Consider the following 12835-nt stretch of genomic DNA (forward strand, 5'->3'; position numbering starts at 1 on the left):
CAATCTTTCTGTGATTCTACAATTTAGGTTTTGGTGATCACGGGTGATCATTTTCTAAAAAACGATTAGTTCAAAGAGAAGCATTCTCAGAGTAGCCCAGCTAGGGCCTCCTTGTGGCTAGATCTTCACAGCGTTATATCGGTTCCTTATTTTGTTGTTCACAAGGATCTGGCAAAAGGAAAGAAAAACAAGGGCAATTTCCCTGCATCTTCCAGAATAAGGTCTTAACCCCCAATGGACACAATGGGCTCTCCGCGTTTGGCCCCTGCCTTCTCGCTCTTTAGTTCCAACCATGCTCAGTGTCTTCAGTTCCCAGACAGAGACTTGCTGCCTTAAATTCTTCTTAAAAGAAGAATTACCTCCAGGTAGAATGCCTTTCCTCAATCATTATCATTTAACAAACCCCTAATTGCCCCAAATTCAAATCATTTCTCCTCTCTTCCAAGGAGCTCTCCCTAAACCTCCCGGTCTGACTTACATATTCCTCTTTCATGCTCCACATTACACCACGCAAACCTCTACCAGAGCACAATGGTTAGGGTTAGGATTGGGGTTAGGGTGATTCACCTCCAAAACATATCCCATTTTCATCCACTTCCTTTCATCTCCACTGCTGCCCTCTTGATCAAGGTCACCAGTCACCTTTTGCCTGGACAATTATAGTCTCCTAACAAGTCTCTGGCTTACATTCCCATCTCCCTTCAGTCTCTCATTTACACTGCAGCTAGAGTGACCTTTTTAAGAAGAAATATTTCATATATATAAAAATATAGATAACGTATGAAATCAGGTGTAACAAATAAGATGAAAACCCACGTACCCACCACCAGTTTAAGAAACACAATATTGCCAATACCTTAGAAGCTGGCTGTGTCTCTTTCCCAAAGGCAAACACTACCTTAAATTCAATGTTTAATATTCCCTTGTTTTCTTTTTTTAACATCTTCATTGGATTATAATTGCTTTACATTGTTGTGTTAGTTGCTGCTGTATAACAAAGTGAATCAGCTATATATATACATATATCGCCATATCTCCTCCCTCTTGCGTCTCCCTTCCATCCTCCCTATCCCACCTCTCTAGGTAGTCACAAAGCACCGAGCTGACCTCCCTGTGCTATGCAGCTGCTTCCCACTAGCTATCTATTTTACATTTGGTAGTGTATATATGTCCATGCCACTCTCTCACTTCATCCCAGCTTACCCTTCCCCCTCCTCGAGTCCTCAAGTCCATTCTCTACATCTGCATCTTTATTCCTGTCCTGCCCTTAGGTTCTTCAGAACTTTTTTTTTTAGATTCCATACATATGTGTTAGCATATGGTATTTGTTTTTCTCTTTCTGACTTACTTCACTCTGTATGACAGACTCTAGGTCCACCCACCTCACTACAAATAACTCAATTTCGTTTCTTTTTATGGCTGAGTAATATTCCATTGTATATATGTGCCACATCTTCTTTATCCATTCATCTGTCAATGGACACTTAGGTTGCTTCCATGTCCTGGCTCTTGTAAATAGAGTTGCAATGAACATTGTGGTACATGACTCTTACTGAATTACGGTTTTCTCAGGGTATATGCCCAGTAGTGGGATTGGGTTGTTTGTTTTTTTGATATTGAGCTGCATGAACTGCTTGTATATTCCCTTGTTTTAAAAACAAATTCTTTTACCACGTATGTCTGTATGTCTAAACAATACATTATGTAATTTTGTTTGTTGTTGAACTTTTAAAAAGTGGTTGTGTGTCATTTGCTTTGCAATTTGCTCTTTGCACTCAACATTATGTTTCTGAAATTCACCCACGTTGATTTTCATCTTCTCTGTAGTAGTCCATTGTATGAATATGTCACAATTCACACACACTCCTGTTGATGAACTATTGGGTTTTTTCCAGGTTCTATGCAATCACCAGCAATGCTCACATAAACAGTCATGACTGTGACGCCTAGGGCACGTATGCAAGAATTTCTCTAGGGCAGGGCTGTCCAATGGAACTTACTCTGATGATGAAAGAGTTCTATATCTATGCTCTCCAATATAGTAGCCGCACGTCATTACTGAGCACTTGGAATGTGACTACTACTATTGAGAAAGTAGACTTTTAACTTTAATCTTAATGAATAAATTTAAATAGCCACAAGTGACTAGTGGCTAGTGGCTACCATACTGGACAGTGTAGTTTTCAAATACAAACCCAGGAATAAAGTTTCTGGGCTATAGAGTACTTGCATCTTCAACTTTACAAATATTGACAAATGTTTTCCAACTTGGTAATGTTATTTATATCTCCTCAAGCAGTATGTTATGATTGCCAATATTACTTTTTAATACCTGCCTTTAAAACTTTTGCCTATCAAGAGATAACATGGCATCTTATTAAAATTTTATTGTGCATTTCCAACATTACTGTTGCCATTCATTCTTCCTTTTGTGTGAAATGCCTGTTAGGTCTTTTTTCCATTTTTTATTGGTTTTTTTTGTCTTTTTCCTACTGATGCTTAGGAGCTCTCTACATATTTTTGTATTATTTTTTAACTTGCCTTGACACTGGATCTGTTTAACTAGGGAAACCCCATAGAAGCAATAGGCAGAAGGCATATCTGCAAAGGCAGGTGATGCCACTCACTGAATTTATATGCATTTTCTTTTCTAAAATTGTGGATTCATGCTAGAATCCTGCTTCTTGTAGCTTTGTTCCATGAGATGTCACAGGGCTCAACAGTATCTTTTCTGGATGGAGTTAGAGGGGTAGGTCTGAACAACCCTACTCTTACGGAAACGTCTTCCTGGCTTGGTCATCTGGGGCAGACCCATTGCAAAACCAGCTTTCCTCTGCTCTTCTTCTCCGTGCCCACACACGGGCCGAGTGTATGGGTGTGAGTTGCTCGGTGGGAAACTGGTACTAAGGGTGACACCCTGGCAATGAGGGCAGAGCAAGAGACCTGGCAAAGTGATGATGATAGGAATTTCTGGGCATGGGGTGGGGAAATGTAGTCATTGGCATGAAAAGGGTAGCAGTAGCTGTAAAACTGGCCCCTCCACCTTCTCCAGTAATTCCATCCCTCCTCTTTTCCAGTGCTTATATTCTAGCCATGGTACCTTCTCTGCCACATATTTAATCTCTCATCTGTACTGGTTCCTGCCTTTCACCCTCCAGGTAGACATTAGTTTTCCTTTTCTCCCAAAAGACCTTCCCTGGTATTTCCATCCCTCTCACCTTACTGCAGCGTGGTGGCTTCTGCCCACCCCACCACTCACTGAAGCTGTCCTCTCTAAGGTTGCCTCTGACGTAGTTACCAAACTTTTCTGGAGCTTTCAGTCCCATTCACCATCTTCTCCTTGCCTTCCCGGGATTCCAGGGCATAACTCTACGGGTCTTCTCCTCCCTCTCTCAGTGCTCTTTCTGTGATTTACTGCTAGCTTCTCTGTCTTCACCCATTCTTTAATGCCACTATTTCCAGAGTTAATGGTACCCCCTTATGGCATCCTTGCAACAAGCAGTAAAAGGTTCACCATACTCTGATTGGGCGCAGCCCTGGGCCAGGGCATGTGGCTTCAGGTCCCATTCACCCCACTCAGCCTGGTACCCTTGTGCCATTAACACCCTGCACAACAGCATTCAGCTGCCCAGGGTACAATCTTGGTGCTCATCGTTTTCTGTTTTATTCTCTTTCTCTGTGCAACCTCGTTGACTTTCATGGTTCGAAGACCTATGTAATTCTAGACATCTTTTAATCTGCCTCCTGGACTTCTTTTCCTGGGTGTCCTGTGGGCATCCCTAACTTGCCAAGGCCCAAACTAATTTCATTACCCACTCACTTGCATATTCCCAAACATATCCATTTTTCTGTATTCCTTCTCTAAGTTAAGGACACCACCATGCATCCACTCCTCAAGTGAAAACTTCCAGATTATCTGTGCTTCCTCCTCTTCCACAGTTTAAAGCTTCTATCATCCCCCAAGTGCTCTGCTGGGTTAGCCTTCTAACTCGTTTCCCTAGGTCCAGAATCTCTCCCCTCCAAATCACTCTCCCCACTGCTCTTGCATTTCTTTCTTTACATAGAAATGAGCATATGGTTCCCTTGTTCAAAAACCTACGTTGGCTTCTAGTTAACCATAAGATAAAGTCCAGATACTCAGGCATGGCATACAAAAGCCTTCATATTCTGGCCCAAATCTACCTTTCCAGTCCTACACTTTGTCCCTGATCTCAACACCTTCCCTGATCTTAACCACGTCAGACTATGATGCACAGTTTCTTGAACATAATTTTGCCACATGCTTTAATGCCCCAGTGCCTTTGCTGGTGCCTTGCATGCCCTTCCTCTGTGTTTTGCCTTGTGAAAGCCCATCATCCACTCTTTAAGACTATGTCCACTGTGACCCCTTTTTTCAGGCACCTCTGGTCCAATTAACAGCTCCTTCCTCACTGCTTTTACATCTCTACTGTTATGTTAATACAGATTCTCCAAAAGTTATTTTGCAGCTTTTTCACTACATTGTGTGTTTCCTAAGGGCAAGTTTAAGCTTAAGGTCTCCATATCATCAGCAGTTTGCCCAGTGACTGTACATGGTAGATATTGAATAAAATTTTATGAGTTGAATTGGGCAGGATGCGTGAACATCATTTTGTGAAAGGACCAATGATTTCTTTCAGCATAATTTTCAACCTGTTCCTTTTCTTCAGACATCAGAAGAATCTCAGAATGGGACAGCTGATGGGCCCTGTTGGAGACAGTTGCTATGTCATATCCCCAAACTTTGGCTAGGTCTCTCTAGGGACACAGAGACTGTGATTTCTCAAATGACTGATTGGTGTCTGAGTATGGTTTTTCCCCAGATATTAGAGTTCCTTAGAATCAGAGATTATTTTCAATCTAGGACCTAGATGTTAGGTTCCACAGAAGACTCTCACTGCTCTAAGTAGCAGAGTCAGGCTTTTCAGTGGTAGACAGATCTATCTGGATTTGTTTCATCACCTTTGGGTCCCATCCCAACATCTCACTAAGGTTTGAGATTTTAGAGCACGAAAAACAACATAAAAAGGCTTCACTATCTCAAAACCTTGTTAAACTTCAGTTATCCTGAAAGCCTGGGGACGAGGGCCCGCTCATTTGAAGGTTTTGTAGAGGGCTGGACAAACAGTATCTATGCATCAGACTGACTTCTGTCACTCCCCTTAGCTAGGTAGGAGACACTCACTGACTCCATGAAGCCCAGAATGGGTAGTTTCCTCGAAATGAGTAATTGTATGTTTTTTATGTTCTTGGTTTTTTTGTTTTTTTTTTTTTTTTTTTTGGGGCTGCTTTGGGTTTTTTGGCTGCGCGCAGGCTTTCCCTAGTTGCCGCGAGCGGGGGCTACTTTTCCACGCAGTGCATGGGCTTCTCATTGTGGTGGCTTCTCTTGCTGTGGACCACGGGCTCTAGGCACGCAGGCTTCAGTAGTTGCAGCATGCGGGCTCAGTACTTGTGGCTTGCATGGGCTTAGTTGCTCCACAGCATGTGGGATCTTCCCGGACCAGGGATCGAACCTGTGTCTCCTGCATGGGCAGGCAGATTCTTAACCACTGCGCCACCAGGGAGGTTCCAGCAATTGTATGTTTGTTGAACCCTGGTAGCAACTGAGTGGGTAAGAAACAGCTTGATTCCATTTCCCCTCAAACACAAAAAACATTGCCATTGAAAGTGCTGTGGCTGGTCGGCCAAGGATGCCTATTGGAAGAGCTTTCGGGTTCATTTCTGAAACGAGTCAACCCATCCTAAGCCCAGTGCTTAATTATGCGGCCCCTGAGCCCGCCCTACCGCCTTGGAGTCCCCTTTTGGCCTCTGAAAAGGCTTCATGGGGCCAATTTCACAATGCTAGGGTATTCGGTCTCCGGGCCCAGCATGTAACCCCTCGAGTTCCACGCTCGGGGCTGACCTTATCCCAGGAGGGCGCCCCGGCGGTCAGGAAGCGTAATCACGGCTGGCTGTGGACGCCGGCTCCGCGGGGACCGACGGCTGGCAGCGCTGAGGGAGAGCTTGGGCCTGAGCCGAGGGGGACCCGCCCGTGGCGGGGGCGCAGGCGGCTGCAGCGCGTCAGCGACCCGCCCCCTCGGCCCTCCCACGGGCGGGGCCAGCCCCGATGGCGCTGACTCAGCAACGCGTGGGGGGAGTTTTGTCCCTCCGCGGACCCCGTTTCTCTCAGCCGTCCGCCACCGCTGAGCCGGTTTCCTCTTTCCGGCGGTCGGGGTGCGAGAGCCAGGTCGGGCAGCTTTAGCAGCGAACCGCTGTGCAGCCCCGGCTCTTGCCTGAGGACCCCGAGACTACCGTTCCCCCGCCGGGCAGCGTGGGCGCCATGAACGACGCGGGTGAGGCGCCACTCTTCCCCGCCGAGGGTAAGCCGGGGGCCGCGGGTAGCCTCTGGGGACTCAGCTGCGCCCCGGAGGCCCGGCGGCGGGGAAGGGCCGGGGCGGCGGGGAAGGGCCGGGGCCGGGTCCCGGGGCGATGGTGAGGGTAGAGCTTTTTGGGTGGGCTGGAGCGGCCCGGAGGGAGGCAGCATCGTGGGCGAGGACGCCGGTGAAGGGCTTCTCCGCTGCTATGGTCACCACGGGATGCTCTTAACCAAGTTAGAGCCCGAGTGTGGGAGTCCCGGATCAGCCCTTCTCAGCCTCTTTTTGATGTTATAATCAATCCCGTTTGGTCTTTTAGCAGGACTGAATTCGGAGAAGGTAGCAGCTCTGCTTCAGAAACTGAATTCCGATCCTCAGTTCGTACTGGCCCAGAATGTCGGCACTACCCACGACCTCCTGGACATCTGTCTGAAGAGGGCCACGGTCCAGGGTGTTCAGCATGTGTTCCAGCACGCCGTGCATCCTGAAGGCAAGCCTGTCACCAACCAGAAGAGCTCAGGTGAGGTCTTCAAACTTCTTGCACACTTCCCTTGACTTTCTTGACAGCGTCCCATCGTGGTGTCTTACCTAAGAATGGCCTTAGGAGAGAAGAGGTTTGGATAGAAAGAAGTTGTAGTAAATTTTTAGAGAACAGGCGCCAAGTACAGGCAGGTCCAAGAAGGTTACTTTGTGACTTGTTTTCGTGCTCTGTGGTTCATTAGTATATTTGATTTGAGCACTAAAGTGACTGACTAGCCCATGGTCATCTGTTTGAATGTAATTCACGATATTCTGTCTTGAAGTTATGTGACTGCAGCCCCATGTCTTGGAGATATATGTTCTTGGTACAAAACAGATCATGCAAAAAGGTTCATGCCTTAGAGGACACCTCCACGTTGCCCAGAAGGCCATGTACAAATGTATGGGATGGAAAAGACACAATGTAATTGCATCAAAATATCATCAAATGTTCTTTTTAAGTGTACCTTTTGGTTGCAATTTGAACACATGTGCTAATGGGCTAAGTTATCACCAGTAGACTAGTTCGTAATACAGAAAATACTCATTTCTCATGCCTTGCTGGTCAAGAGCTCTTGCTTTGCTATCTGCTATCTAGCACTACTAGAAAACAGAAAAACAGCTACAGTGAAAGATGGGTTATCCAGGAATCTAAATAAGGACATTCTCATGGCAGAATTGTACTAAAAGGACTTTTTAAAGTCTATCCGTTTTAAAACTACTCCCAGTCTATTTATTTTGGCAGAAAGTAGATCACTGCTTGCTTAAAGCCAGTCAGAACTCCAAGTGTACATTTATAACATGGATGTATTTTATTGTATGTAAATTATACCTCAGTAAAGTTTATGTTTAAATTTTAAGAAAAAAATTATGATCTTGCAATAATTAATATTTTGCCACAGTAGAAAGTGCTTGGGGTGGTGTGGCCTGTCAGGCTACAAATTATCCAGTTAGATCCAGTTAGTAATGTTATTAGTGGTCCTACATAGTTTAGATTGCAGTGCCCTTTTAGGGAAAAGCCTGGAAATGTTCATCTAGAACAGATCATGTCTTATATATCCTGTAGTGTCACTTTTACTTGCAAGAGGTACAAATAGCACATGAGCTATGTAGGTTATTTTCCTGCAGTTTTCACATTAACAGTTCATCCAGATTTCCTCACTAGAAAATAATAGTGTGCTTATGAGAGAGGTGGCATACAGATAAAACCAAGGTAAAGATGAGCTATACTAAGTCATTAGTGACTTTAAAAAAGTTTTTTTATTTATTTTATTTATTTTTGGCTGTGTTGGGTCTTCATTGCTGCGCGCGGACTGTTCTCTAGTTGCAGTGAATGGGGGCTACTCTTCATTGTGGTGCGCAGGCTTCTCATTGCAGTGGCTTCTCTTGTTGCGGAGCATGGGCTCTATGCGTGCGGGCTTCAGTAGTTGGGGTACTCGGGCTCAGTAGTTGTGGCTCGCGGGCTGTAGAACGCAGGCTCAGTAGTTGTGGTGCACGGGCTTAGTTGGTCCGCAGCATGTGGGATCTTCCTGGACCAGGGCTCGAATTCGTGTCCCCTGCATTGGCAGGTGGATTCTTAACCACTGTGCCACTGGGGAAGCCCCATTAGTGACTTTTGAAAAACACTGTGTGTAGTTACTTATTTTTAATTATTTTTTCTTCGTGTAAGATTACTGTTGTTCAATTGTAGAATATTTGCAAAATACCGACGAGTAAGTATTCTGTCAGGTCTTTATTCTGTGTGTGTGTGTTTAATATAGGTGATACCTTACATATTGTTAGGTAACCTCCCTACCTTTTTCACTTACCAATATATTATGAATGTATTTTCATATTAGTAAAAAAGTTATGCCCAGATAAAAGTCAAGGTATTTCCCCTCTGAATCTTCCTTAGAAAAGAGTTACCCTATGTGTGAGGCTTTACAAAGACTTTGATAATGAGCATTCTCAGTTAATTTAATTTGAAGTAAAGTACATTTTGGCAAAGACATTAATTACTCTGAAATGACCTTGATCCATGCTAGTTTGGGATACTTATGGAGATCATTTGATTGAATCCGTTTTTTTAAAAAGCAGAAAATTTGAATGCAGTATTTTTCTAGGACATGACCTCACGTGGAAATGTTGGATATCCTTGTAAATAGACCTCTAAAGATCACTTGGTGAGAGATGAAGTACAGAAGTACAGAAGATGGTGACATTGTGGAGTGTGTGATTATCCACTTACAGGACAAATGACGAATATGATTATATGGTGGTGGCATAACATTTTTTAGGGACAGCATTATGCATGGATTCAAAGCATTGCTGTGACTCAAACATAGTAGATGGAAGAAGGATGATGTGTTCTGTTTGAAAGAGTGGATCTAATAATGGTAAAGGCACTGTTGCCAAGATGCACGTGAAAAGTGTGGATCAGTGTGAAAATGACGTGAAAGTGGAAAAAACAATGCTTCTACATCAATTTATTATATTAATATGATTTTAAATATCTAAATATTAAAGCTACTAAATTAAATATTATAGGCAGACAGTTACTATTTCATCTATATTTTTAAGTGTTTATATAATCCAGTTAACTAAATAACTTAAAAAAAAATTCTCGTTGGTGTCATGGGGATTGACTTATGTTAGAGTCATCTTATACTGAAGCATATACTATATATTCCACACTAAAGGGTGGAGACTTTTTAAAGGTTTTGCCACATATTGCCAGATTGCCTTCAGATATTTTTCACCTGTTTAGATTCCTATCCAGGGTATATAATAATGCTGTTTCTCCAGGTCCTTGCCAATATTGGGCATTATTAATTGAAAAATAACGTTTCTCCATTTAACAGGTGTCTAATGATGAACTTTAAAAAAATGTTTCTTGGCTATTTGTATCTTTTTTGACTATTAAATTAGCTGTTCATGATCTTTGCTCATGTTTCTCTACCAGTATTTCTTTTTCTAATGTAATTTTCTTAGGTGACTTGTAATTGATTCTTTATGTGATACGTAAAGCGATTTTTTAAATATGTTAAGGATATAAACCTTTGCATGTATATTGCAGATAGTAAGTACTACCTTTCTTGTTTTTGTTTTTGTATCTTTCTGCTCTTTCTGATTTGGTCTTAAATTGTCCAAGATCTTGTCATAGATTCAGTGTTAGGAAATACAGTTGGAACAATGGAATCTATGTGAACATTCATCGTAATTTCTTGATTTCCTTTCTTTTTTCAGGGCGATGCTGGATCTTTTCTTGTCTGAATGTTATGAGACTTCCATTCATGAGAAAATTAAATATTGAAGAATTTGAATTTAGTCAGTCTTACCTCTTTTTCTGGGACAAGGTATGGGACTGATCTTGAAATATTCTTTTTGTTTCAGTATCAACCTCGGTAGGGACTATCTCTTCATTTCTTGCTTTTCTAGTTGTAGTCTGCCTTCCATTATAGATGGGACAGCATTTATTCTGATTTCCAAAGTATCAAAAGTTGACTCTTTCCAAAGGCAGAGCTACTTTTGGTTGGTAGGTGGCTACTTTTTGCAATGAAATAATTAGTCTGATGACTCACCTTACTACTTCCTTGTTTCTTTCTTATTTAAAATTTTTTATTTTGTTTTCAGTGATTTCACCTTTTAGCATCTTTAAGTAGATTATTTGTATTTCTAGGACCTAATTCCCTTTCTCCGGGTAATACTTGTCTGAAAAACAGTAAATAATTTTATTCCAGTTTTTTATCTTTAAAGTGTATGTTATATGTGTCCATTAGATCTTTATTGATTGAAGACTCTAAATATCAGATTTTTCTGTTTCAGAATAAAGCAGTGCCTTGATTTGGATAACCTATTACAATGTGTACACACAGATAAAGGAAAACACTTCAGACATTCTCATGAAGCCAGATACTGCTTTTCTTTTTTTTTTCCCCACACACCACGTGACATGTGGGAATCTTAGTTCCCCAACCAGGGATCGAACCCATGCTCCCTGCAGTGGAAGTGCGGAGTCTTAACCACTGGACCCCCAGGGAAGCCCCAGAGATACTGCTATGTAATTACCAACTTTAGTTTAAAAATACCTACTCTGTTGGGTCTACAGTAGTTCCAGGACTCATATTCTGTTGATAATGCCAATAAAGATAATTAGCTCTCTTCTCCTTTAATTTTACTTAACTTTCTTACTCTAGGTTGAACGCTGTTATTTCTTCTTAAATGCTTTTGTGGACACAGCCCAGAAAAAGGAGCCTGAGGATGGTAGGCTGGTGCAGTATTTGCTTACGAATCCTGCAAATGATGGAGGACAATGGGATATGCTTGTCAATATTGTTGGTAAGAGCCTTTCTCTAATGAAACTGAAACCCAGCATGATCAAGCATGGCTCTGTAGTTAGGCATAGGCCATTTCTTTGGTGGTTAAGTACAGAGTAGAATTGGTCCCCAGAGGGGTATACAGTTAGCTCTAAGAACCTTTATCTCACACTCTTACCTATTAAGTACCTTTCTTAAATTAGAGGTAAGGAGATAGGTACTGTGAAGGTTGAGTTAGAGAAGAAAAGGTTGTATTAAGTAGAACTAACTTTCTATGAAAAAGTTTATCTCTTATCCATTGATGTAAACAAGAAACGCGTTGAAACTGCAACTGTTTGAAAATGTCCTCATTCAAAAAATTGTCTTTTGGAGAAACTTCATCATGCTGAATACTTTACAAAGTGTGTTAGATTAAAAAGAACAGAATTAATTCAAGATAAATGGATAAATAGGCAGGTTAAATGACCTGTTTAATAATATTGTAAGGTCATTAAGTTTTCTGAGTTAGACTAGCAAAATATGGCCCTTTTTTTTTTTTTTTTTTTTGCGGTACGCGGGCCTCTCACTGTTGTGGCCTCTCCCGTTGCAGAGCACAGGCTCAGCGGCCATGGCTCACGGGCCCAGCCGCTCCGCAGCATGTGGGATCTTCCCGGACCGGGGCACGAACCCGTGTCCCCTGCATCGGCAGGCGGACTCTCAACCACTGCACCACCAGGGAAGCCCAATATGGCCTATTTTAAAAAGCAATAGCTATTTTTGCCAGGGTTCCTGACACTGGAGTATACGTTTACTTTATTGAACATTAAAATTTGTTTTCTTTTAGAAAAATATGGTGTTATCCCTAAGAAGTGCTTCCCTGAATCTTATACAACAGAGGCAACCAGAAGGATGAATGATATTCTGAATCACAAGGTACAGCATATGGAGCAGGGTGGGATTGCATGTAGTATACTTACCTTAAAACTCCTAACTGATTTTCCAGGGACATTCCTGGGCATTTCAGTATACACAGTCTATGTACAAGATAGCTACTCAGTGTCTATCCAAGGCAATGTAGTCTCATATTAACTTTAAAAATAATTGAGATTAGGGTGGTTTTTTTCCTTCTCTTTAAAAATCTCCCACTTTTATTTCTGTTGATTTTAATATTTTCTTATGGGTACTGAGGAAAGAAAGTCCCATTCTCAGCCACAAGCATGCTAACTTGGTTCTAGTGGAGGTGGACTGGGGCAGCTTTATGTTCTAGTAAAACCAAAAAGAACTCTTTGGAAGACTTCCTCAAAGAGTATGCAGAGTTCTGCGGCTTCCCCAAACTATATCAGTGTAGTTTATCCATTCACTTAACATTTGATGTAGTCACTGAACTGCTTTTTATTGCCTCAGTTGTCTTAATGAATCATTCTCTCTTCTCTACATAACCCATTTTCCCAAGGAGGATTGTGAATCCTACAGGGATGCTGCTCTGCCAGCCAGAAATCTTTTTTAAGAACTGGGAGTTGCCAGAATCTGCTGTCTTGATCTATGAGGCTAAAATTGGATTTGTCATCCCTGGGAGAAAGACTACATTTTAAAATAAACTGTAAATGTGTTTCCTCAGTATTAGAAGTAGGTTATTTTCCACCCAGGAAACTGGGGATTATTATCCACAGG

At 42.2% G+C, this 12835-nt stretch overlaps 1 protein-coding gene across 3 annotated transcripts in view; it reads left to right on the forward strand.

The window, feature by feature from the left end:
* Positions 1 to 6113: 6113 nt before the first annotated feature.
* The window catches only part of BLMH (bleomycin hydrolase), a 44135-nt gene continuing 37413 nt past the window's right edge, over positions 6114 to 12835 (forward strand). The window contains exons 1-5 of one of the 3 annotated variants that reach the window (XM_032616490.1): positions 6114 to 6377; positions 6691 to 6891; positions 10116 to 10225; positions 11066 to 11207; positions 12009 to 12097. In XM_032616490.1, the coding sequence (XP_032472381.1) occupies positions 6338 to 6377; positions 6691 to 6891; positions 10116 to 10225; positions 11066 to 11207; positions 12009 to 12097 (582 nt within the window). In that variant the 5' untranslated portion in view covers positions 6114 to 6337. The remainder of the gene's footprint in view (positions 6378 to 6690; positions 6892 to 10115; positions 10226 to 11065; positions 11208 to 12008; positions 12098 to 12835) is intronic. The other 2 variants (XM_032616492.1, XM_032616491.1) reach the window with 2 other exon arrangements.

The sequence above is a fragment of the Phocoena sinus genome, chromosome 20, assembly GCF_008692025.1.
Source record: "Phocoena sinus isolate mPhoSin1 chromosome 20, mPhoSin1.pri, whole genome shotgun sequence".
NCBI lineage: Eukaryota > Metazoa > Chordata > Mammalia > Artiodactyla > Phocoenidae > Phocoena > Phocoena sinus.